Source organism: Punica granatum, chromosome 7 (assembly GCF_007655135.1).
Source record: "Punica granatum isolate Tunisia-2019 chromosome 7, ASM765513v2, whole genome shotgun sequence".
In the NCBI taxonomy this organism is placed as follows: domain Eukaryota; kingdom Viridiplantae; phylum Streptophyta; class Magnoliopsida; order Myrtales; family Lythraceae; genus Punica; species Punica granatum.
This window is the reverse complement of record NC_045133.1, coordinates 6,647,523-6,675,084: the sequence shown is the minus strand read 5'-3', so window position 1 is coordinate 6,675,084 and position 27,562 is coordinate 6,647,523. Positions and strand designations below refer to the sequence as shown.

The window sequence follows — 27,562 nt, the reverse complement described above, 5'->3', positions numbered from 1 at the left end:
CCTCGCGGAGACATCTATCATAGAGCACATGTGTGGGTCTCTACGAGCCTTCTTCCTAGTCCTCTCCAAGACGGCGTTCGTTCGTGCAGGCCCCTTCTGAAGTTGTGGTTGGCCGACGAATACCTTATCAATCAGCAATCTCTCAGTGATCGATCATAGTGTTGGTGAGGTCAATCATACTGGATGTGCTCGAAGGAAAGGGTGTCCTGGGAGACGTGTGGCATGCATCCTGTGGAGAGTCGGTGAGGTCCTCATAGATTGGCGGGCTCTATCGAGGTGCGAGCAAGAAGACGAGTGAGGTGTCTCTTACCAAGACGAAAGGAAGATCGACTTAGCACTCGTCAATATGAATGACACCCTAATTTTGTAAAACATATGATGCATGTGTGCGAAGAAAGTAAATGCCCACGGCTTAGTAGAAATTACAAGGTACATAGCTCTTAAAACAGAAAAGACTCAAGTGGCACGCAGGCCGACTCGATGGACTGTTCGTCGAAGCCGGGTTGGAGGATGGCATGGAGCTCCTGTAGAATGCATGGTTTTAGTGCTACAGGGATCATGCTACGCAAGGATGGGGGCTCCCAACTCAAGGGTGTCAATTCCTTGAAATCGGGCGGGGATCTTTGGGGGCCTAATCGACGGTCCAACCGTGCGACGTACCCTTATTCGGAACCCCTATCTAACCTATGCTCCTATTACCGGTCGTGGGACGCGACCCATAGGTACCTAGAAGCTAATATGATATGCAATGCATGTGCGGGAAATAAAAGTGCGCAAAATAGATAAGCAGGAAATGCGGAAAGCGATAAATAAACAAACAAACAAAGCAAGCGGGAACGAGCCCGAACCTTCTAAGTATCCCTAGTGGAGTCGCCAAGCTGTGCGCACCCGAATTTTATCTCGTCGGGGCACGCGTGCGCGCACCTATGCAACGCGCCTTGGGAGTGTCCACCTTCCCGGGGACACGCGACGGACGCACGTGAAAAGGAGTCGCCACTTGCCATTTTACGACCCGGAGGTTGAGGGCCGGCAAGTTACCTGGGTCTAGGGGTACGGGGTACACCTAATTGCTAAGGCATATGGTCTACGAAACCCGAGGTTCCGAATTCGGGGGTTCTGTTACACGCGAGCCTATATCTCGCACGCCCTATCGGTACTCTAGCTTGTTTAGGCTTGCCATTTTAATTTAATTACCGCTTAATTAAGTTCCGCTCATCTTACGCGTTTTGACACCGTAAATTCGAAGGAACACTCCGACCGTCCACTCTCCGACCGGGATTCTTACATGAATAAATGTACAATATAAATCCTTATATTGTCCTCTCAAATAAGTAAAATACAAATTACGACAACTGAATCCCGGTCGAATCGCGTTCGGTTATTATTCCACTCGTGCTCATCGTGTGGTTTGAAAAGACCGAAATTGAAATTAAGATGCGCGCTCAGTGTTAGGGGAATTGGACCGCGTGATCTACGATTGGGGCGTTGGACCCCCTATGAATCGTGTCCTAAAGGATCGGGCTCGATCCGCATATCAAACAAGTGCAAGAATATTAACAAGCGGACATAAATAAACAAACAATGGGGTTTTGTTATTACCGAATTTACGTGAATTGATCAATTATTAACCGGGGTATCTTGGCATACAAATCCTACCCTAAAGCAAACAAAGTGGGTACAAGGTGCGAATCGATCAAGGATCGTCTCGGGAAGGTATTTCGCATTTGGCATTATTTTCAAGGATTTGACGTACGTGACGTCTGTTGTCAAATCTTGTATTTGTGGGTTGCTTTTAGAATTGTTCTATGTTGTGACACTACGGTTGTTACAGGTTATTACCGAACATTGATTCCGCCCATACATCCTAGAACCTAGTGCCTATCCCACTATTGCCCATTTTGTCTTAGCCAAGTATACAATTAGTCCGATATTTGTATTTTGAGCCAATCCACCCGAACTAACTACCCGAGACTATGCTAGAATAACAAAAACTCATTGGTCGGATAGGGCGGGCTATGCAGATGAACCTGCGCCTAGATAGGTAGCCCATCCCTACCCTGATACCGCATGTTTCTCTTATTCTAACCCTAGGGGGGTGTCGCTAGGTTGCAAATAGACGATTTTGCCCTTGAGATAAAAATTGTTTTCGGGAAAGAGAGATTACGCGGTGCGGGCCACCTCGGCCTGTGACCGGCGCTAACCGATCCCCTGGACCTTCCAGGGTTGTCAAGAACCCTAAAAGAGCCAAAAGATCGGTTAATCTATTCGAAAGTGATCTAAGAAAAACTTTCACGTCCCGACCCGAGTTTCCTGAAATCAGGTGAGGCCTCGAGTCGAGACGCGCAAGTCCTTCCTAGACATCCATGTCACATCGAACCACGTGTCTCGAGTTTTATAAAATTTTGCAAGTTTTGAGAAGGGCACCAACGCATGTTTGCAACCTATCGACGCGTGTTACCGATTTATTACCAATTCATGCAAAATTATTAGGGTCAAGTGATTTAATTAATCGTGTGAACGTCCCAATTACCCGTTAGTGGAATTGTTGATTAAATTAATTAATGTTTTTGCCAAATGCTCTGAATATGCGGGTTTCAGACCGTCGAACCGATCATTGATAGACCGTCCGATGCAAATCCTAATTCCCGACCACCTTGGGATTTAAAAATTAATTTTAGGTCGAGTTCACATTATTAATCCAATTCATGTGAGGTTTCGATTAAAACGAGAAAACGAAGCGTTTAAACACGGGTCAATAACACATTATCACATCAAGCACGACAAAAATATACCTTTTACATAATCGATGCCGGCATGATCATGATAAATACATACAAACATACACACACATAATATTAACGGAATTGATAAAACGGCACCGATTCATGGAAGCGGAAAATCATGCAAAGCACACACATTGTCATGTCGTATACATATAATTACAGGAATAAAATATTTAAACAGGGCACATACGTTGTCGGTCGGTGATCCAAGTAGGAAAGGGTTGGATATCTTAAAAATTGTCCAAGGACAGATTTGTACAATTTTAAAAGAACAGGGACTGGTTTGAAAATTTTTAAAAGAACAGGGACTGATTTGAAAATTCGGATAACATTTTAGGGGACTGATTTAAAAATTCTAAAAAAATTGGGGACTGTGTAGAAATTACTGAAAATATCCCAGACCTTGTTTGAAACGAATTTTGAAAATTTGTGCTGATCTAAAAAATGAGAAAAATGCCCCAAGGACATAACTGAAACGACACGAAAAGTTCCGAAGCTGATTTAGAAAATTCTGAAAATTTCGAGGACTGATCTGGAAGTATCAAAATGACCAGGACTTCAACGAAAATAATTTTAAAATTCGGGGCGGATCCGAAAAAAGGCTAAAATGACCCCGGGACTAAACTGAAACAACTTGAAAAGTTTCTTGGGATGCTTGAGAAATTCTGGAGATTTCAAGGACTGATCTGGGAATATTAAAATGGCCGGGACTTGACTGAAAATAATTTTAAAATTTGGGAGCAGATCTGAAAAAATAAAAATACGACCTCTGGACTGAAATGAGACAAAATGAAAATTTCGTAAAGTCGAGTTTGCGACGAATGCGATCACCCACACGACCCAATAACGCTCATTTCACATCATATTCATCCAAGCAAGCATAAACATTCAGAAATGGAGCCCTAAACATGCCACTAAGTCGAGGATTTACCTAATTCGGGAAGTTGAGGGGTGGTTCTGTAAAAATAAAAAATTAGAAAAAATCAGAAAATTTCGTCCGGGAGCTGGGCCGCTGGGTTGTGGGCCGAATTGGGCCGAATGGGCCGGACTGGGCTGAAAGGACTGCTGGGCTTCTGGACGCGGCTGGGCTGGGCCGAACGGTAACGGGCTGCCGCTGCTGGATTGGGCCGAGCTGGGCCGATTCAAGCTGGGCCGACTGAGCCACTGGACACGAGCTGAGCCGGCGTGTGTCCGTTCCGCGTTACCTGTGCGACCCGGATAGAAAAATGGACCGACCCGATTAGTGCCGAAAATGGAAATTGAAGAGAAGGGATGCAATTGGGGTGGCGGTGGGCCGTGCGTGAGGACCGTCCAGAGGGGGAGTCGGTCGAGCTAAGGGTTCGGTGAGCCGAGGGAGCCGAGGTGGGGGAAAGCCGGGAGAATGAGCTGTGGGATGGCGAGCTGCGGGACGAGCTCGGAGGTCACGAGCCGAGGGTCTCCCGTCCGGAGAAAGTGGGCGAGCTACGGGCCGAGCGTGAGGGCGAAATGGGAGCCGTGAGGGCGAGACGAGTAAGAGAGAGCTGGGGAGTCGAGCTGTCCGAGGAATAACGGGTTCGACCCGGGAGTTAATCGCGAGCTGGAGAAAAAAAAAAGGGCTGGGGGGCTTTCGGGTCTGAGAGATTTTCCGAGAAAATCGTCGAGCTGTGGGTTTCTCGGCCGTGGGCGAGCTGAAAGTTTTTTTCTTCGGATCAGCTGAGGGTTTTGTTTTTCTTTTTGGAGAGAATCGGTGAGCTCCGGAATTTTTCGTGTCTGTGTGCCCCCCCGATTCCAAGTTCCGAGCCGCGGGTTTTGTTCCGAAAAAAACCGAGAGAGAGAGAGAGATCGCGTGCACGAAATCCGTTCGCGTGTGCAGAGGAAGACGTTGGCGTGTGCAGAGGAGTTGGTGTGTGGCAGGCTCGGGTGCAGCGACGCAGGAGGCTCGGGTCGAGGAGCAGCTGGAACTGAAAGGAAAAAAGAAAAAAAAGAAGTCAGAAGAAGAAGAGGAAGGACGAAGGCTAGGGGAAACAGGGAGGAAGAAGGGAAAGCCATGGTCAGAAGTCAGCAGTCTGACTTCTGACCAGTTTTTGATTTTTTTTTTTTGAAATTGACGTGAGTACAAATTGAAAATTTCGTCTTCTCAATCGGACGTAGAAAAGATAATTCGAGACCGCCATCAAGCTCAGAAAAATTCGATGATAGATATTATGCTACCAAATTATTTTCAATCTCGAATTTTGTCCCGAATTTTGAAAATTGACGTCGATGTACGCGAAATTCAAAAACGTCATAAATAGTATTATTTTGAAAAATCATAAAATTGGTACAAGATTTAGGAAAATTTGCTATCTCCGAAAAGTCGTGAATACTCGGGTAATTAATCGGAAATACTTCCCTCACGGGTGGCAAAAAAACGACGATTCTGTCCATCTGAAATCGGTGGATCAAAATTGGGTGATGAGAGTTATCAATAGAGAAATATCTTCCATGTCTTCGGAGCAGTGAGTGTACACTGCTGTCACTTTTCTAAATCTTCAATCTCTTTCCTTCTTTTTGTTCCTCCTCCTCATCTCTCTCCCTCGCCTTGATATCTGAAGGACCTACTGCACCAATCACTTATCAGGATCAGAAAGGAGAACAAATTTCAAAATAATCACACAATAAAATATAAGATTCAAGATGTATCAGTCCACCCCACCTTCTGGTTTGGTTTCAGGCTTGACCCTCGTGAAATCCACATAAGATGATTTTATCGGACACCGACCGTACACTTTAGTCTGATAAGTCCCTCTCTCACCAGTGGAGGCGTCCTTCGCCTCGAAGGTGATATAAAAGTTGAAAGGAGAGCACGCTTGTGCGTTCACCTTCAGTATTTCCACCAGCTTGAGGCTCGCAACCTGTACCAATACCATGCATTTATATAGAATTTTTTGTAAGAGCTAGGCTCCGTAGAGAAAAAGGTGGGTAAACACAAAATTTTAAGCCTTCGTCATCAAAGCTTTCGGGCAAAATGAAAAAAAAAAAAAAAGGGGTACCTCTTTCTCATTATAATGCGCAATCCCTAGATTGGTGAAGTATATTAAGTCTTCATCATCACCCTCAAAAGACATGGGCTGAATCAAACCATAATGAAAAACATTGGGAAACTCTCCCACATCAAAGCCCTGCAGACGACATGCATCTTAATTAAGTTATAAGTTAGAATTCAATATGATATGAGCGAATATATCTATCTTAACTGCATGCCAAATCAACAGATACTTTCTTGAGCAAATAAATAAATAAATTGAAAGCAGAAAGTCGGAAGCATTTTCCCCTGATTCATGACCTGGCTTTCATCAAGCTGCTTGCTGTATGCTTTCCACTCTTCGTCGTTCATCGAATGCATCCCATCATCATAGAGTTCATCATCAGATATATACGGGTCGCCTGCTTCGATCCGAATATTGCCATTCTCAAGAACTTTCATGGCTGCTGAAGCAAACAAGCGAAAGGTATTAATTGAACCAAGATAGAAGACCAAAAAAAAAAAAAAGAAAGTGTCATTTGTTTCTTTTCAATCAGAAGAAAGGGTCCTTTTACTCATCAAGACTTTCCCGACTCCATCCATATCACAAAAGCAAAATAAAACTTTCCCATCAACAACGGCACGAAGAATCTCCACTTGTTAAGTTAGGTTAATTACAATACAAACAATCAAGCCTAGCACATTAGGATATATATATAAATAAGATGATTGCAAAGCATCGGCAGTCAGTACAATCGATCAAAGCAGAGAATTAACTACTGAAAGAAAAAAAAATCATCAAACAAGCAAACAGCATTCGAATCATAGATATACATGCAAGTCTAAATATTAACAATAATAATAAGATGACAAAAACCAAGAGGATGGGAACAGAGGCTCAAAAAAAAAAAAAGAAAAAAATTTGGCATGAGAAATACCTTCAATTGCTCAAGCTACGGTGGAGAAGCCCCCGATCGATCGATCGCGTAAACAAAAAATTTTAGGGTTCCGTTCCGCCTTCGTTTTGTAGAGAGAGACGTTCGGTGTTCCTCCTTTCCTTGTTGCAGATGCGATGATTTGACGGAAAAGGCCTTTCAATGGCCATGGCTGGTTAGGAGCCGGGCCGGGTCACCGTCGGAGTTCGGACCCGATATCAATTAAATCCTACCCAAGAGGCCGGGCTCTATGCCCATGGGCCCTTGGCAGTTTCACTTTCACCCTTCAGCCCGCCAACTTTTTTGAATATTTCTTTGAGGAAACTGACATTTTGGTCCTCAAAAGATTTCATAACCGTTGGTTTGGTCCTCAAAAGATTCTATTGGATAAATTAATCCTCAAAAGATTATTCCGTTGGCAAGTGGCCATCAACGGCCATCATGGTTCCCTAGCGTGGAGATGACTTGGCAAACGACAAAAAAAAAACTCTTTTAATTGTCAAAAAGAAAAAAAAAATAGATGAGTAGGAGGGACAGTGGAGGAGCTCGAGTGGGGGCTCTCGTGGAAGCTCGCCCTTCTCTTTTTCCCTCCTTCAAAGCAAAACGACGTCGTTTTGGGCAGTATTAGCAAAACAACGTCGTTCTGCTACACTTTCTTCTTCTTTTTTGTGTGAACTCTTGTATTCAAAAGTTTAATTGGGTCCCGATTAATCCAGTCAAGTTGGGTCGGCTTATTAAGGGGAAAAGCTCTCATAACGTGAATTTTTTGCATTCACAATTACTCGAACCCGAGACCTTACTTAAGCGGAACAGGTATTGAACCGCTTGAACCAACCCACGTTGGTTGCCCATTCTTTTATTTTTCTTTAAAGCAAAACGACATCGTTGTGGCAACACTGCCCAAAACGACGTCGTAAACGGGGGGAGGGGGAAGGGGAAAAGAAGAAGTGGGAGCCCCCACTGGATCTCCCCTTCTATTCGATAACATAGTTAGGCTCACGAAGTCGAAGGTTATGGAGTCTCGAAAATTAGCCAAGCGAAGCTTGAACAGTGCGGGACTAGCAAATAAAAAAGTACTATTCTAAACATTGTCTCATTGGGAAATAATCGGAGTGGCAATATTTACAAAAACATTTGTGTTAGCCGTGTCTCCGCAGTGAAATGTCGTTCAAGCTAATTTTATGAGTCTTATCATATTTTAGAAGTTCAATACTATTCCTATATCTTTCCAGTAAATTTAAGTTTTTATGTTGTTATTACCCTTCACATTGCGATTAATTGAGGTAAAGCGAATATAGTGAACAACTGTTACAAACGAGAAATAATATTTAATTATATATGTGTACATACATATCCAATAAAAAGCCATAATAACTCGAGCCAATGAGAAGAGACCTGCTCAAGTTATGTCCATTTCAATAAACCCGGGGCCAGCAATAAAAGCAAGCTGGACAACGACGGGAAAATCAGTGATAGTTGCAAGACTGAGATTAGAGAGAGAGATGATGGGTAAATTTCTAGTAGGAGGTGCCTTTTATGCGTGAAAAATTGCATTCATAGTAACATCATTTAAGTTTATATCAAAATTCCTCACAGCAAAGCAATTCAATATAGAAGGGAAAGGCGAGGGGAGTAAAAACTCAAACAGTAAAAATGGACCTGACTATTCAAAGCTAAACGAGCATAAACAGATGAAGAAATTATCAACATAATGGGTTTGCCTTGCCGCCCTATATATTTTTTTTCTAAGGATCCTTGGAACACTTTCTCGGACGAAATACTTCCAAGAAGTAGTAATGGCACTTGGCAAAACAAATATTCAAGGCAGAAGGTTATATGTAAATACGAGTACATAATGGTTAGTAGTAGGCTACTAAAGATTGTAACAATAAGAAAAATAGATTATGGTCGAAGATCATCCTTGGCGCAAACATCCAAGGTTTCAGTCTATCTGAAATCATTTCAAATGTGTTGGACGCATAAGCGGGTTGTAATCTTAATTCTAGGATATGCTGATCACAATTTAAATCGTGCAATCAAAGAGCAAATCCAATTCCAGTCAAAATCATGGAAGAGCATCATAAATACTACATCAACTGTTATAAAATCTCCCGAAACTATGAACATGTCTGGCTTTGACAAACAATTCGAAATGCTATCCAATTTCCAATAAAGTATTGAGAACCACTGACAAATAATGCATCACTTGGCGTGCCTCTGGACACACTTAAAATACGCCAAAGATAAATGGCTCTAATGATGGAGCAACCCTTCAACTGCGTAGCCAGTAATTACTAATTACCTTTCTAAAGAGTCAGAGAAGGAGAATGGATTTCCATCGAACATGAAGTGGGCGCGAAAGGCATGGAGGCATGGCGAAGTGGAGGTGATAAGGTTAACAAAATGTAATTGATAAAGGGAAATGGCTGAGGAACTATAATGATCAATAGATAGCAGTAATCAGTGCCCACCTTGACAAAGAATCAAAAGAGAGAGTAAAGTAAATAGTGATTGGAGAATTTACCTTAAAGTATTTCCAAATAGTGGGAAACGATCAGCAAGGAGGGTTCAGGCTGTCCATCTGTGCGGGCTGTAATTAGGAGAATGAGTGTAAGATTGGAACTCACCACGTCCAAATTAGCGAGTGGGCTCGAAAGCAGCAGCAATAGTAGTTCGAGCGTCGGTTGGAAAGGAAACGGAAGGAAGAGGGACAAACTGATTCTTGTGCAGTGGGCGAATGGCGAGAGGGTAATAGCAACAGTAAGTGTCAGGGGTATCGAAAAGACACAATTGCCATGATTGTTTTAACAGTGAAATATGTGTCTTTTAGAACTAAAAAAGTCACAAGACAAATATGAGAAAGTTACAAATTAACAAAGAAAGGGTCATGAAGAATAATCTCAAGTGCAAGAATCAAAATAAAATGGTCGTGTTTAATCATCTATGGGGGAAAGGAGAGAAAAAAAAAGAAAATGGTAGAAACTGTTTCTAAAATATATAATATAAATATATTAAAGTGCTATGGCTGCAAGTGAAATGGTACCAACGGAATTTTGAAAATTGAAGATCCTCAATGGACTAATGCAGTTGGACAGCATTTGTGGAATTTTAGAAAAAGAACATAAGGGTATTTTAGGAAGTAAAATGTGGAGAAGCAAAGAATTGAGCTCCACACTTTTATATATTGCATGTATAGATAAAAGACAATGATCCAGTTTATGAAAATGAGTTGACAAAAGCTGTGGATCGCCGATCCATGACTGCAGCCCTCGGTTGCGACAAAAAAATTTTGAAACTGGGAGAGGTAACTCTTTGGCAATAAAGTATGTTTTAGAATAAGTAAAATTAGAATAAGTAGAATTACTTATATATCACTATTCATTCTAATCCCTATCCATTTTTCTTTTTTCATGGGATATATATGGGGCCCGAAGATCGATAAAAGGCACGTATGCACGTAGTTCTCGTGGTAGGATATGGGACTGAGCTAGCTAGTTGTAAGAAAATTAACCATTGGATAGTGAGGAGATCTTGGGGGCGGAGATTGTGGCTATGGGAATAGAGTCCAAGCTAATATCTCGAGCCTCTGATCTTTGTGTTAAAAGTGATAGGTATGTGGTAGTTAAAAACTAAATCTTCCAAGTTTGTTTTCCTTCCCCCCGAAAAAAACACCAAACTTTGATTCTCTCTAAACAATTAAGTAAAACAGATTAGTCCTATTAGCTATATCAGTAACATATCTATACGCTATTTGTATTACTTGAAAAGAGAGAATTCTAAATCTGCATATGTTGCACTTGATAGATTTTTCCAGTAGAGGAATGTGCTTGATTGTGAATGGTTGTGTTAGATGAAATTTGTTGATTTTGCTTTTGTTTTTGTTTTTTTTTTTTTTTTTTTTTTATGTTTGGGGGGGGGGGGGGGGGGGGGGGGGGGGGGGGGGGTGTGGTTCACGTTCATGTCTCGCAAAACTCATCTGTGTTTCTTCTGCTAAAAACATTATGAGATTGAAGGAGTTATTATGTCGAGAGTGCAAAATGGAATTTTTTGTTTTTTTGTTTTTTTTTTGCTTGGGAGATTTTTTCTTCACCGTGCTTTTGGAAGTGACACAGCTGTAGAAGTCCTTGAATCAGTCAGGGATGATTTGCTTAATGACTCCAATCACGAGAGATACAACATGAGCGTCCATAGAAGTGGTGCAATCAGGGATAGATCTACAGTATAGATTGTGCGGTCAGTTGACCCCACTAAAATTGGAAAAAAATTCACTTGAGTACCTATTTATAAAAGATTTTTTTATTTCAGTCCAATTGATGTTGTAAGATTATTAAAAAAACCGTGGCGTCAAAGAAAAATTGAGCCCACTTTCGTCTTCCCATTCTCTCTCACAGGGCAAATAAGAGTAAAATTTGGGGGTCAATCCCAATAATATCTCTCCCACGAGAATATTCATATTGTCCTCTTCCCATAATTCTTTCTTATTTTATTTGTACTATTTGACGATAAATAAATAAACACTATGAGCCCACCAATCTATGCCGCGTGCACCCCAAATATTAAAAATGGTGACGGTAATGAAATACAATTTTCCTTTAAATAATAGTGTAAGATAAGATAAGATATGCATGACCGGATTAATTGATTTTACGATGGCCCGAGATGTTTAAAATTGTGAGATTAATTTGTATTGGACATCTTGCCCCAGTAGAGGGGCATGCAACTTGTGCATGCATGCATGCAGCATATGGGACGTTGTATGGCCCCCCAAGTTTGAGGGTGACATAAATAAAGTATAATAAGTTACTCAACTGAATGCAATTTTCGTTGGGGGGCTGTGGACCCCACTAATAACGTCCGCACCTCAGCTATTATAAATTACTAGAGAACTAGACTTTCCTTATCATATACATGGTAGGGGTTCAGACGTCACAAGAAGTTTATTGTTGTGGTCGTGGTCAGAATTACAATGCGATACTTGAATAAAATTACTCATGATCAGTAGACTAAGAATACTCCTGATTTTTTTAAAAGAAAAAAATTATTATGGAGAGAGGGTGGTCATGCAATGATGCACACTTTCACTTGTTAATTACGAAATTGCATGTTCAGTTCACGTTATAAGATTACCTATATCATTCTATTAGCTATTAAAATTTATAGTTCATTATAATTAGGCCATGAGTCTCATTTATAATCGAAAAAAAAGTACAGGAGAACAAGTCTACGTCGGATCTTGTGTAAGAATCAAATAGGTACAACGCATTTGAAAAAAAAAGTACAGGAGAACAAGTCTACGTCTGATCTTGTGTAAGTATCAAATAGGTACAACGCATTCACTCTTGTCGCCATGGGTTTTGGTTGCGAAAGGGGATTCGGACCAGTTGGCGCTCATCAACAATAAATCACCAACAGTAAATCTTAGGTATGTGATTCAATTTTCATAAACGAGACTTCAATATGTGCACCCATTTATTTTCATTTTATCTTTCTCTTGTTTAGAGACTCAAGACACCCCTTTTAACAAAAATATATAATATATATATATCTATACTATTATATAAAGCCAAATCTTCTCTTTCCATCTCACTTTTGAGTCTCTAAAACGCCATTATCACATAAATTTTCATTTTTTTTATGAGCCACTGAATTGAGGGTTTATGATAATTAGACAGTATATTATATCCACCCACACACTAATCCCACTACGTTCGTCCCCTCTCTCTCCCCCCTCTCACATCTCTCTCTTCTCACGGTTACGCTACCTCATCCGCTCTCCTCTCCCTCTCTTTTCAAATCTCTCACGTTTGTTTTGATATTCTTCTCATGCAATTTATCATAAAAATATCACCTTTTTAAATTATGTAATTATGTGATTAATAGTTATATTGTTATAAGTACCTGAGTATTTCCTGCACGTACGACGCACTTCATACTTCCTTAATCTTCTATTTCTGTTTTTAAAATAATGTTGATCCAATAATAATTATTTTAATCACAGAATTAAAAAAATATTGTAAGATGTTCTAAGAGAGGGATCAGAGGGAGGTAAAAGTGGGAGAAATGTGTGAGTGTGTGTGCGCGTAAGGTAATGATTTAATAAAATTAAAAATTTATCCTAAATAGTGGTCGTGATTAATCAATAAAATATATCATTCTATTGTTATATTATCGTACCTATTTTAAACATTTTTGTCATGGAATTTTCATCTCGGCCAAGTCGTTTTACTTCTAGCAATCTAGGCAAGTGGAAGAGGACGAATAAAATTAAATTGGTCTGATCCTTAAACCTGAGGTGTAATTGAAGAGCAGAAAAAAATCTCATATTTTTTCTTCTTTACGGGTTTACTAAAAAGAAATAGAAAAATTAATTAATAAGTATGAGAAATCCCAACTCAAATTCGATCCCTTAATATTTTCTAAGTGATGATTATAATACTGAATTACGACTTCTTTCTTAGTTCCATATATATACTTTTATTTTTACTAGTAGATAGATGCGTGCGTTGCACGCGAGACTTTAGAATTTAAATTGTGAAAAATCCTATTTTTCTTTTTGGGGGGTAAGCTAACGAAATAAGAGTAGAAAATGTTAGAAAAGGATCGCTGGTGATGGACCAGCGATCCTTTTTCACCAGGATTGCAGCTCTCAAGTATAGCGGGTTAGCGTGTGGCTGTGGGTATGTACGTTTTATTCAAGTTTGTGCAACAATGGACGTTTTAGCATAGATTCAACACATCCTGTATAAGACTCTCCCTCCTGGATAAGCGAACATGAGATTAAGAACTAATCTTAAAGGCCTGAACAAAAAATACGCATGGTTCCTGTCCCACATTAAGATAAACATTTTAATTTTTTGCAATATTTAAAAATTAAGATGAACAAACGACTTAGATAAGCATTGAAACAGCACGAAAACAACCTACTCCATAATTTCCTCTAATAGCATAATTCCAAGCATAGAGTTTCACACAACACCAAGATCCACAAAATGTACCAAACACCACCAACCCCGTGCATTAATATTCATAAACAGAATGATAGTAGAGCTGTCAACCTATTCCACATCTTCGGAGCAGTGAGTGTACACTGCTGACACTTCCCTAAATCTTCAATCTCTTTCCTTCTTTTTGTTCCTCCTCCTCATCTCTCTCCCTCGCCTTGATATCTGAAGGACCTACTGCACCAATCAATTATCAGGATCACAAAGGAGAACACATTTCAAAACAATCACTCAATAAAATATCAGATTTTAAAATGTATCAGTCCTCCACTCCACCTTCTGTTTTGGTTTCAGGCTTGACCCTCGTGAAATCCACATAAGATGATTTTATCGGGCACCGACCGTACACTTTAGTCTGATAAGTCCCTCTCTCACCAGTGGAAGCGTCCTCTGCCTCGAAGGTGATATAAAAGATGTAAGGAGAGCACGGTTGTGTGTTCGCCTTCAGTATTTCCACTAGCTTGAGGCACGCAACCTGTGCCAATACCATGCATTTATATAGAAGTTTTTGTAAGAGCTAGGCTCCCAAGTAAAAGGTGGGTAAACACAATTTTAAGTCTAAATCATCAAAGCTCTCAGGCAATATGGAAAAAAAGGTACCTCTTTCTCATTATAATGAGCAATCCCTAGATTGGTGAAGTATATTAAGTCTTTATCATCACCCTTAAAAGAGATGGGGCGAATCAAACCATAATGAAAAACATTGGGGAACTCTCCCACGTCAAAGCCCTGCAGACGACATGCATCTTAATTAACTTATAAGTTAGAATTCAATATGATATGAGCGAGCATATCTAATCTTAACTGCATGCCAAACCAATAGATACTTTCTTGAGCAAATAAATAAATAAATTGAATGCAGAAAGTCGGAAGCATTTCCCCCAATTCATGACCTGGCTTTCATCAAGCTGCTTGCAGTATGCTTTCCACTCTTCGTCGGTCATCGAATGCTTCCCATCTTCATAGAGTTCATCATCAGATATATACGGGTCGCCTGCTTCGATCTGAATAATGCCATTCTCAAGAACTTTCATGGCTGCTGAAGCAAACAAGCGAGGTATTAATTAAAACCAAGATAGAAGACGAGACCACACCCATATCTCAAAAGCAAAATAAAACTTTCCCATGAACAACGGCACGAAGAATCTCCACTTATTAAGTTAGATTAATTACAATACAAACAATCAAGCCTAGCACATTACGAGATATATATATATATAAAGATGATTGCAAAGCATCGGCAGTCAGTACAATCGATCAAAGCAGAGAATTAACTACTGAAAGAAAAAAAAAATCATCATTGGAATCAATCATCGGCCTGAATCTCTCGTATCGTGAAAAACAACTACTCTGCAACAAGTAAACAGCATTCGAATCATAGATATCCCTGCAAGTCTAAATAATAACAATAATAATAAGATGACAAAAACCGAGAGGATTAGAACAGCGCATCAAAAAGAAAATGAAAAAAATTTGGTATGAGAAATACCTTCAGTTGCTCAAGCTGCGGTGGAGAAGCCCCTGATCGATCGATCGATCGCGTAAACAAAAAAAATTAGGATTCCGTTCCGCCTTCGTTTTGCAGAGAGAGACGTTCGTTCTTCCTCCTTTTCCTTGTGGCAGATGCGATGATTTGAAGGAAAAGGCCTTTCAATGGCCACGGCTGGTTAGGAGCGGGGCTGGGTCACTGTCGGAGTTCGGACCCGATATCAATTAAATCCTACCCAAGAGGCCGGGCTCTATGGCCATGGGCGCTCGGCAGTTTCACTTTCACCCCCCAACCCGCCACTTTTTTTGAGTATTTCTTTGAGAAAACTGACATTTTGGTCCTCAAAAGATTTCATAACCGCCGGTTTAGTCCTCAAAAGATTCTATTGGACAAATTTATCCTCCAAAGATGGTTCCGTTAGACAAAAAAGTCCCGTCATCAAGTGGCCATCAACGGCCGTCATGGTTCCCTGACGTGGGGATGACTTGGCAAACCACAAAATAAAAAATGCTCTTTTAATTGTTAAAAAAAAATGAGTAGGAGGGATAGTGGGGGAGTTCGAGTGGAGGCTCCACCTTCTCTCTCTCTCTTTTTTCCAAAGAAAAATGACGTGGTTTTGGGCAGCATTAGCAATACCATGTCATTTTGTTGCCCATACTTTTTTTTTTCGAGAATGAATCCTCATATCTAAAAGTCCAATTGAGTATCGACTAATTCAGTCAAGTTGAACAAGTCATGATGAATGACATGAATGTATGAGCTGAACAAAAAGCTCGTTGTCATTCATAAGGTAGAAGGTAAATTTCCACAATCATGTTGTGCATCATTTTCAAGCACATTGACCTATCTCTATTTATATCTTTTGATTGGAGGAACCTTATTGAAATAAATTCAATTTGAGATGAAAGTGAATGTTGTGAGCTATCCTATGCTCAAATTGTATAGTTTAATAGAAATTTAAGATAAGAGATCAAAATAATAGCATTGAATAATCCTCCTTTATATGACATTTAATTGGCGAGTTTGAGGTATGGAATATTTTGATTTGATTTCATTGTATTTTTAATATTTTGTTGGCCAATTACAAGTTGTTCGGTTGTGGGTTGTGCACGTGCCATATCCAAGAGATGAGATATAAACAAACAACATGTAGAGACTGCTCCTAAAGAGCTAATTGACCGTGTTCAACCCAATAAAAAGAAAGTACACGAAAATGATAAGTACATTGACAAAACAAGTTGTTTTCGCTCGTCCATCAATACAAGATTTTGATACATGATGACAAATAGAATTAGTCTTGAAGCTGATTATCCATTTGTCACCAAGAAAGGTTCCGACGAAACCTTGAAAGAAAAGCTAATCAAAATTTACTCATTAATTGAGTTTTATTTTTAATCAATTGCTTTTCTATTATCATTTTAAGTTCGGTGGGTTCCTTTAATTTCATAATAAGATTTTTTTAATAAGATTTTTTTTATTGATTTGTGGACTTTATCTTATTGTGAATTCAATTCTTTTAGACATTGTTATTAAAATCGAACTGGACCGGTTCAACTAAGAACTAGCACCTTGTCCGATCCGCTTCTATTGAAGGATTGGAATTGCATGATTGGGCCATTGAACCCATAAAATCAAGCATTTTTATTGTGAACCCACCCGAACTTATATGAACCACATCGGTTTAATGGGGTTTTTTTTAACTGGGAAAAGTTCAATGGGCATGTGCTTGGGTAGTGATTTGAACTAAGGACCTCGAGTAGAAGAGCTACACCTCTTACCATTTGCGCTACAACTACTATTTATTAATCTAGCTAATAATATAACCCTTTATCAGCCGAATTACATAGGTCACTGAGGAGAGAAAGGGCTTGTGATGAATTTTCTTTTATTAATTACTCTTAATTAATCGAATTATTGTGTATTTACTATATTTATTGCACTGTTCATACTAATATATGTATAATTTAATTTAAAATTAAATATGTAGTCAAACTCATCGAACTTTGACGGACCTGTAAACCCATGAAGTCATACCCCGTCTGGTTCACTATCTAGTTTGGTTTTAATAATATTGCTTTTAGGGCTTCCTAGAACATGATTTGAGGAAATTTTTTCAATTCAATCAAATAAGAGATCAAAAGAATTGCTAATCCTCCTTTATATAATATATTCATTCAATTGACGAGTTTGAGGAATGTGATATTTTGATTCAATATCTTTGTATTTTTAACATATTGTTGTTGGGCAATCGCAAGTTGTTCGGTTGTAGATTTCACACATCATACCCAAGAAACGAGACATAAACAAACTGAATATAGAGAAGCGAATTGACTATGTCCAATCCAATGAAAAGAAAGCACGCGAACAAGATAAGTACTTTGACAAAGCATGTTGTTTTCGCTCATCCATCAATACATGATTTCGGTACATGATGATAAATGGAATCAGCCTTGAAGATGATTATCCATTTGTCGCCAAGAGAGGTTTTGCAAAACCTTGAAAGAAAAGGAAATAAAAGTTTACTCACTAATTGAGTTTTATTTTTAATCAATTATTTTTTGTACTATCATTTTCTTTTGCTGAGTTTTCTTTACTACCGTTTTTTGGATGTTATAGGCCAAAAAAAAAATTGTAAATACCGAATCTTTCAGGTTAAAAACAACTTGACAAGAAGGATCAAAGCGTTCAATTTAATAAATGACAATGAAAATCATGAAAGCGATCTGATGAAGGTCATGGATTGTGAACCTGTGAATGTGAGTGGACCAGAAAATATTAGAACTTGGAGAGTTCGAATAAATAATGTACTTATATATGTCGTTGATTATAGCAAGCTGAAGGAAAATGGATTTAACTGTTGTTTTACCTCATCTTTTAGCACATGATTCCGCTACATAATGAAAATTGATATTGATATATTTTTCTGTGCCGAGTGCTATAAAACCATGGAAGGAAAGGTAGGCAAATTGATTTTCATTTTGATTAATTTTTTTTCTTTAAGTTTACATTAAAGAGAAGTTGGTGAAAAACAAAGAATTCAATATAAGAAAGAATAATAAAGAAGATCATGAAACAAATTTGATGAAGATTGTGGATTGTTAACATGTGATTACAACCCTAAGAGTAGACAATAAAATTATGAAACTTAAAGAGTTAGAATAAGGGTAAATTACAAAAAAAAATCCAAATTTTGTAAAATGTCTCAATTTTGTCCTAAATTTTGTTTTGTAACAGAAAAAACCATAAATTTTCTAAAATGTATCAAAAATGACATCCGTTATAACTTCCGTCAATTTTTGCCTACGTGTGACCTACGTGGACTGTTAAAGGGACCCACCATTAGCAGCAAAAATTGACGGAAGTTATAACGGAGGTCATTTTTGAGACATGTTAGAAAACTTATGGTTTTTTTGTTACAAAACAAAATTTAGGACAAAACTGAGACTTTTTACAAAATTTGGTTTTTTTTTTGTAATTTGCCCTTAGAATAATAATTTACTATCTATCACTGATTATTCCAATGCCTATTAAATCGTTATTCTTTTTTTTTTCCTTAGGAATTATACATGGGGCCTAGCTATCTACAAAAGGTCAGAATTGCATTCATTATAATATTTTGATTGGAACTAAAGAGGTTGAAAGATGGATCATCAATTATTGAATAATTATGAGTTCCTAGGGAAGTGATTGGGGTTTCAATGGTCACTGCAAAATTTGTTGGAAGTCATCTTTGTCAATGATGTAGAGTTCAAGCCAATTTGCCGAGTGTCATATCCCATCTTTGCGTGATTCATGTCAAAATCATTAACAACACATGTTACACGACAAATGTAGTATGATTATTAGAGAAATTGTTAGCTGTACTTTTCATTCATATGATTCACATACTTTCATTCCCTCATACACCGATGCTAGGTATTAATTTAAACATTCTCTCATGGGAAAATATCCAAGTGGTGATATTTACAAAAAAGATTAGTACTTAGCTGTATCCAACCAATGAAATGTCGTTCAAGCTAATTTTGCGAGCTTTATCATATGTTAAGGAGCTCAATTCATATTCTTATATCTTCCAAGTAAGTATGAGTTTTTACATTATTATTACTTTTCATATTGCGATTAATTAAGGTACAAAGATGTTATCCCAAACATTTTTGTTGATGTGATTGGTATTCACATCGTGATGAATGATGCCAATGTATGAGGTGAATAAAAAACTTGTTTTCATCCATAAGGTAGACAATGAATTTTCACGATCATGTTGTGCATAATTTTCAATTATATTGAAATATCATTGCTTTTATCTTTTGATTGGAGGAACCTTTATCTCATTAAATTGAATTGGAGAAAAAGGGAAATGTTGTGAGTTAACCCACGCTCGAATTATTTGGGTTATAGGTTATTAGAAATTAGGAGTTTTAGTCTTTCAACTATTATGGAATGTTTTTTTTGAATAGATTGTACTTGTATTATCTTGATAAATTAGTCTTCTTGCTCATGAGTTGATCGATTGTATCAAGCCAAACGAGTGAAAAAAAAAAGCAAAAAAATACTATAAAATGTAGCCAATACTCGCTAATTGAATTTCATTTTCTATTGAATAATATTGTATTTGGATTTTACGATCGAGAGCTTCACGACGCACCTCTGCAATGGCGGCTACTGCTCCACAGGTTAGTGCCCAAACCTAATAACTTGGATGGCTGGTTACTTGCATTGCTTCAAGAGGTGTAATCGTGTTGAGTCGGTTGAACCCGAATATGGGAGGCTTGGGGTTTCGGCTCAGTCATTTTAAACTTGAGTTCAATCTCTTTGTAGCTTGAACAGCAGAGCTCGAGCTCAACAAGGCTCGGGCGCATTGTTGAAGCAAACGTGCTCTGGCTCTCAAGGAGCTCGAACTCAAGCTAGTATACGCTCATTTCAGCTCGAAAGCTTGTTTAGTCGCCGCTCGAGCGCCAACAAGGTGCAAACAGCTGTGGGCTGGGTCAAGGTAGGGGAGGACAAGAGGCTTAGTACCTTTACAGGGGCGAAGGGGTGAGGGCCAAGGGATTAGAGGGTGAGCGAGCAATACACTTGCTGTGAATGGAGAGCGGACAGGGGGAGTAGACTAAGAGCTACCGAGTAAATGGTCCTTGACTACTCACTGCCGTCAGGTCACGGAATAGAGTTGCTCTAGCTCTATCAGTTACCTTAGATGATCTGTGAAATAGTAGCTAGTTGCATTAAGCTGAAATTTATTGATTAAAGGACTAAGTTTTCCTTCCCGGCATTCATCCATTTGCTAAGCTTCCAAAATGATATTCCACTTAGGATCCTTATTCTTTGGTGAATCTATTTTGATATATCTAGCCATTTGTGTTGCTGATTGAAATTTGAGCTACCTTTCGATTACGTCTGTGCTTCTATTGTGGTTAGATCTCATTATTGTGTTTGGATTACCAAAACGATATTTCAAGTTTCATTTTTTCCCTAAAGATAAAGTAAGAGTAGCGCACTTTACAGATCATTTTGTTTTCACGAATGTAATATTTGCGCTATTTTGACATTGTTTTGTTTCTTTGGAATAGCTCTATAATTGTTTTTGTTTTGTTTCTTTGTTACATTTACGTAAGAGCAACTTTGTAATTGTTTCTTTGTGCTATCCTATAATTTCATAATCACGTTTTGTATTGTTTTGTGGACATTATTTTATTGTGAATTAAATTGTTTTAGGGCTTCACATAACATAATTGGAGAAAATTTATTCAATTAAATCAAATAAGATATCAAAAGAATTGTAGTGAGTGATCATCCTTTATATTTAATTGATGAATTTGAGGGATTGGATATTTTTATTCTATTTCTTTGTATTTTTAACATATTGTTGTTGGGCAACTGCAAGTTGTTCAACTGTGGATTGTGCATATGCCATATCTAAGACTAAGAAACCGGACAAAGAGACTGCTCCTCAAGAGCTAATTGATTGTGTCCAACACAATGAAAAGAAAGCACGTGAAGAGGAGAAGTACTTTGATAATGCAGATTGTTTTCGCTCATCTATCAACACAGGGTTTCGGTACATGATAAAAAATGGAATCAGTCTTGAAGTTGATTATCGAAGTCGGCAATAGAGCTTCCTGCAAAACCTTGAGAGAAAAGGTAATTAAAATTCACTCGCTAATCTCATTTATGTTTTGCCGATGTTTTGTTCATTTTTATAAATGGGAGTGAAGATTTTGTCTTGGTTGTCTTGAATGTGTTGAATGTTTTCTATAAATTGCCTGGATTGAAGCTTAATTCTCAAAAGACAAAAATATTACGTGTAGGATGAACATTGATGAGAAAGCTGGTTTGTTGTCAAGTACTGGTTTTAAAATAGGAGTATTACTAGTGAGGTACTTGGGTTTGCATTTGGTACCAAAGAAGCTATCTTGTAAAGATTGTGAAGTTTGGATTGATAAAACTATGAAGGATTAGAAACTAGACTGTTTGAACACCTTTCCTATGCTAGTCGAGTTCAACTTATAAACTCCGTCATATTAAGGATGGTGACCTATTGGAGTTCCAGTTTCATTTTTCCTAAAGTCATTAAATTGGTTCACCAACGGTGTAGAAAATTTCTTTGGCATGGATCAAGGGGGCGCAAAGGTTAGCTAGTCTGATTATTGTGTTTCTAAGAATGAAGGCGGCTCGAGGATTCGAGATTTAGTCAGCTGGAATAAGACTTGTATAGTCAGAAACATTTGGGAGATTTTATTGCACTCGGGTTCTATCTAGGTCGAATATGTGCATATAGGTTTTTTTGGAGTCTTAAGATGCTTAATGAGTGCCCGTGGTCTGGAGGAAGCTTTGCAGCTAAGGCATTTACTAAATCCTTCGGTTAGCTATAGGATAGGCCCGGGAAAAAGTGTCTATTTTTGGTAAATTCCTTAGCCACCAATTGGTCCATTAGAGGAATATTGTGAGAGGAGATTGGCTTGTTTTCCTACTAGAAAGAAGAATGATAAAGTTGTAGCAATATTAAAGGGAGGTTGTGGGTTTGGCCCCGTTCAGACTGTAAAAATTTTGGATCTTATTCAGTTTGTGTAGATTCACCAGAATGATGAGATTTTGTGGAAAATCAAAACTAGTATTTTCTCATATTTTGTAGCTTGGAAGGCTTTTTCGACCGAGAATGAGCAATGTGTCATGGAGTAAAGTTATGTCATTTCTTGGAAACATTCCGCGTGTTTTGTTTGTTTGTTGGTTAGCTATTTTGAATAAGCTAGCTACGAAGAACGGTTGGATAATTGGGGTATTCGGATAAATTTCTTAGATTGTGACTTCTATGGTTTAACAGCTGAGTTTTTTGATCATTTCTATATTGGCTGTCACATTACAAAGGCTATATGGTTGAGTCTGTTATGCAGAATATGAATTACAGAGGAGGGTCATAGACTGGTTTTAAGAGATCACTACTGTGGTCACAATGTGAGTCCTCTCCTTGCCAAAGCTAGCTCACAAGTACCTCATTCATTAGCTTCTTAAAGCGGTTGAAAGATGGATCATCAATTATTGAATAATTATGAGTTCCTAAGGAAGTGATTGTGGTTTCAATGGTTACTGCAAAATTTGTTGGAAATCATCTTTGTCAATGATGTAGAGTTCAAGATAATTTGCCGAGTGTCATATCCCATCTTTGCGTGATTCATGTCAAAATCATTAACAACACATGTTACACGACATATGTAGTATGATTATTAGAGAAATTGTTAGCTGTACTTTTCATTCATATGATTCACAAACTTTCATTCCCTCATACACCGATGCTAGGTATTAATTTAAACATTCTCTCATGGGAAAATGTCCAGGTGGTGATATTTACAAAAAAGATTAGTGGTTAGCTGTATCCAACCAATGAAATGTCGTTCAAACTAATTTTGTGAGCTTTATCATATGTTAGGGAGCTCAGTTCGTATTCTTATATCTTCCAAGTAAGTATGAGTTTTTACATTATTATTACTCTTCATATTGCGATTAATTAAGGTACAAAGATGTTATCCCAAACATTTTTGTTAATGTGATTGGTATTCACATCGTGATGAATGATGCCAATGTATGAGGTGAATAAAAAACTCGTTTTCATCCATAAGGTAGACAATGAATTTTCACGATCATGTTGTGCATAATTTTCAATTATATTGAAATATCATTGCTTTTATCTTTTGATTGGAGGAACCTTTATCTCATTAAATTGAATTGGAGAAAAAGGGAAATGTTGTGAGTTAACCCACGCTTGAATTATTTGGGTTATAGGTTATTAGAAATTAGGAGTTTTAGTCTTTCAACTATTATGGAATGTTTTTTTTGAATAGATTGTACTTGTATTATCTTGATAAATTAGTCTTCTTGCTCATGAGTTGATCGATTGTATCAAGCCAAACGAGTGAAAAAAAAAAGCAAAAAAATACTATAAAATGTAGCCAATACTCGCTAATTGAATTTCATTTTCTATTGAATAATATTGTATTTGGATTTTACGATCGAGAGCTTCACGACGCACCTCTGCAATGGCGGCTACTGCTCCACAGGTTAGTGCCCAAATCTAATAACTTGGATGGCTGGTTACTTGCATTGCTCCAAGAGGTGTAATCGTGTCGAGTCTGTTGAACCCGAATATGGGAGGCTTGGGGTTTCGGTTCAGTCATTTTAAACTTGAGTTCAAGCTCTTTGTAGCTTGAACATCAGAGCTCGAGCTCAATGAGGCTCGGGCGCATTGTTGAAGCAAACGTGCTCTGGCTCTCAAAGAGCTCGAACTCAAGCTAGTACACGTTCATTTCAGCTCAAAAGCTTGTTTAGTCGTCGCTCGAGCGCCAACAAGGTGCAAACAGCTGGGGGCTGGGTCAGGGTAGGGGAGGACAGGAGGCTTAGTACCTTTACATGGGCAAAGGGGTGAGGTCCAAGGGATCAGAGGGTGAGCGAGCAATATACTTGCTGTGAATGGAGAGCGGACAGGGGGAGTAGACTAAGAGCTACCGAGTAAAGGGTCCTTGACTACTCATTGCCGTCAAGTCACGGAATAGAGTTGCTCCAGCTCTACCAGTTACCTTAGATAATCTTTGAAATAGTAGCTAGTTGCGTTAAGCTGAAATTTATTGATTAAAGGACTGAGTTTTCCTTCCCGGCATTCATCCATTTGCTAAGCTTCCAAAATGATATTCCACTTATGATCCTTATTATTTGGTGAATCTTTTTTTTTATATATCTAGCCATTTGTGCTGCTGATTGAAAATTGAGCTACCTTTCGGTTACGTCTGTGGTTCTATTGTGGTTAGTTCTCATTATTGTGTTTGGATTACCAAAACAATATTTCAAGTTTCATTTTTTCCCTAAAGATAAAGTAAGAGTAGCGCACTTTACGGATCATTTTGTTTTCATGAATGTAATATTTGCGCTATTTTGACATTGTTTTGTTTCTTTGGAGTAGCTCTATAATTGTTTTTGTTTTGTTTCTTTGTTACATTTACCTGAGAACAACTTTGTAATTGTTTCTTTGTGCTATCCTATAATTTCATAATCACGTTTTGTATTGTTTTGTGGACATTATTTTATTGTGAATTAAATTGTTTTAGGGCTTCCCATAACATAATTGGAGAAAATTTATTCAATTTAATCAGATAAGATATCAAAAGAATTGTAGTGAGTGATCATCCCTTATATTTAATTGATGAATTTGAGGAATTGGATATTTTGATTCTATTTCTTTGCATTTTTAACATATTGTTGTTGGGCAATTGCAAGTTGTTCAACTGTGGATTGTGCATATGCCATATCTAAGACTGAGAAACGGGACATAGAGACTGCTCCTCAAGAGCTAATTGATTGTGTCCAACACAATGAAAAGAAAGCACGTGAAGAGGAGAAGTACTTTGATAATGCAGATTGTTTTCGCTCATCTATCAACACAAGGTTTCGGTACATGATAACAAATGGAATCAGTCTTGAAGTTGATTATCGAAGTCGGTAATAGAGCTTCCTGCAAAACTTTGAAAGAAAAGGTAATTAAAATTTATTCGCTAATCTCATTTATGTTTTGCCGATGTTTTGTTCATTTTTGTAAATGAGAGTGAAGATTTTTTCTTAGTTGTCTTGAATGTGTTGAATGTTTTCTATAAATTGCCTGGATTGAAGCTTAATTCTCAAAAGACAAAAATATTATGTGTAGGATGAACATTGATGAGAAAGCTGGTTTGCTGTTAAGTATTGGTTTTAAAATAGGAGTATTACTAGTGAGGTACATGGGTCTGCATTTGGTACCAAAGAAGCTATCTTGTAAAGATTGTGAAGTTTGGATTGATAAAACTATGAAGGATTAGAAGCTAGACTGTTTAAACACCTTTCCTATTCTGGTCGAGTTCAACTTATAAACTCTGTCATATTAAGGATGGTGACCTATTGGAGTTCCAGTTTCATTTTTCCTAAAGTCATTAAATTGGTTCACCATCGGTGTAGAAAATTTCTTTGGCATGGATCAAGGGGGCGCAAAGGTTAGTTGGTCTGATTCTTGTGTTTCTAAGAATGAAGGCAGCTCGAGGATTCGAGATTTAGTCAACTAGAATAAGACTTGTATAGTCAAAAACATTTGGGAGATTTTATTGCACTCGGGTTCTATCTAGGTCGAATATGTGCATATAGGTTTTTTTGGAGTCCTAAGATGCTTAATGAGTGCCCGTGGTCTGGAGGAAGCTTTGCAGCTGAGGCATTTACTAAAGGCTCCGGTTAGCTATAGGATAGACCTAGGAAAAAGTGTATTTTTGGTAAATTTCTTCACCACCAATTGGTCCATTAGAGGAATATTGTGAGAGGAGATTGACTTGTTTTCCTACTATAAAGAAGAATGATAAAGTTGTAGCAATATTAAAGGGAGGTTAGCGGGTTTGGCCCCGTTCATAATATGAAAATTTTGGATCTTATTCAATTTTTGCAGATTCACCAGAATGATGAGATTTTGTGGAAAATCAAAACTAGTATTTTCTCATATTTTGTAGCTTGGAAGGCTTCTTCGATCGAGAATGAGCAAGGTGTCATGGAGTAAAGTTATGTTATTTCTTGGAAACATTCCGCGTGTTTTGTTTGTTTGTTGGTTAGCTATTTTGAATAAGCTAGCTACGAAGGACGGTGGGATAATTGGGGTATTCGGATCAATTTCTTAGATTGTAACTTCTGAGGGTTTAACAGCTGAGTCTCTAGATCATTTCTATATTGGTTGTCACATTACAAAGGCTATATGGTTGAGTCTGTTATGCAAAATATGAATTACAGAGGAGGGTCACAGACTGGTTTTAAGAGATCACTACTGTGGTCACAATGCGAGTCCTCTCCTTGTCAAAGCTAGCTCACAAGTACCTCATTCATTAGCTTCTTAAGAGGTTGAATTTGGTTTGATAATGTTTAGAGTTTTGTAGTTGTTGTAATGTTTTTACTTTGAAAGGGTAATTGTATGTTGTATATATACTTTTGAGTAAAATGAAATACATCATTTCTCCCAAATATATATATATATATATATATGTATATGTATATTCTCATTGATTGAGTTTTATTTTTAATCAATTATTTTTCTTCAATATAATTTAATTTTGATGTTACACGATAAAAGCAAATATGTGAAGATTAATCTTTTTTAAGCAGTAAAGGATGATCAACCAGATTACGAGAAATTGTTGATGAAAATTGTGAAGCGTCGATCCGTGGCTATAGCTCTCAGTTGCGACAAAAAAATTGTGGACTTGGAGAGATATCTCTTTGGTGTTTCAGAATAAATAAAGTTTGTTATGATCGCAATTCGTTCAAATTCCTATCCCTTTTCCATTTTCAGGTGATATATATGAGCTCGAGGATCCAGATAAGGCTGATTCGCCTACAGTTCTTGTTATAGGATACGGGACTGAGATAGTTGATGGTAGGAGGATACGGGACTGAGATAGTTGATGGTAAGAGGATCAACTACTAGATAACGAGGAGCGCTTGGGGTAAAGAGTGGTGTTGATATTTACAAAAATATTAGCGGTAAACTGTGTCTCTCCAATAGCTAATTTGCGAGTCTTATTATATCCTATATCTTCTTAGTAAATTTAAGTTTTTATGTTGTTATGACCCTTCATATTGCAATTAATTGAGGTACAAAGACGTTATCTCAAACATTTTTGCTGATGTGATTAGTATCCAAATCATGATGAATGACACCAATGTATGAGCTGAACAAAAAGCTTGTTGTCATTCATAAGGTAGACGGTAAATTTGCATGATCATGTTGCACATCATTTTCAAGCACATTGAACTATCTTTACTGATATCTTCTAATTGGAGGAACCTTATTCAAATAAATTCAATTTGAGATTAACGCGAATGTT

The 27,562-nt window shown here is 37.9% G+C and overlaps 2 protein-coding genes across 6 annotated transcripts; both read right to left on the bottom strand.

Moving 5' to 3' along the window:
* Positions 1-5,162: 5,162 nt before the first annotated feature.
* LOC116215074 lies at positions 5,163-6,830 on the bottom strand. Of its 3 annotated transcripts, none has more exons than XM_031550643.1 (5): positions 6,705-6,830; positions 6,088-6,230; positions 5,795-5,923; positions 5,458-5,656; positions 5,163-5,362 (listed from the first exon to the last, which is right to left on the bottom strand). In XM_031550643.1, exons 2-5 carry the CDS (start codon positions 6,226-6,228, stop codon positions 5,286-5,288), a joined length of 546 nt encoding a protein of 181 aa, XP_031406503.1. In that variant the 5' UTR covers positions 6,229-6,230; positions 6,705-6,830; the 3' UTR covers positions 5,163-5,285. The 3 variants fall into 3 exon arrangements, with proteins under 3 accessions (XP_031406503.1, XP_031406505.1, XP_031406504.1); XM_031550645.1 differs by having other exon boundaries at positions 5,163-5,359; XM_031550644.1 differs by having other exon boundaries at positions 6,088-6,233; positions 6,705-6,813.
* Positions 6,831-13,424: 6,594 nt separating this feature from the next.
* On the bottom strand, positions 13,425-15,430 carry LOC116215105. 3 transcript variants are annotated; one of them, XM_031550684.1, is made up of 5 exons: positions 15,192-15,430; positions 14,596-14,741; positions 14,303-14,431; positions 13,979-14,177; positions 13,425-13,879 (listed from the first exon to the last, which is right to left on the bottom strand). In XM_031550684.1, exons 2-5 carry the CDS (start codon positions 14,734-14,736, stop codon positions 13,803-13,805), a joined length of 546 nt encoding a protein of 181 aa, XP_031406544.1. In that variant the 5' UTR covers positions 14,737-14,741; positions 15,192-15,430; the 3' UTR covers positions 13,425-13,802. The 3 variants fall into 3 exon arrangements, with proteins under 3 accessions (XP_031406544.1, XP_031406545.1, XP_031406543.1); XM_031550685.1 differs by having other exon boundaries at positions 13,425-13,876; positions 14,596-14,738; positions 15,192-15,429; XM_031550683.1 differs by having other exon boundaries at positions 14,596-14,738; positions 15,192-15,428.
* Between the last annotated feature and the right edge of the window lie 12,132 nt (positions 15,431-27,562).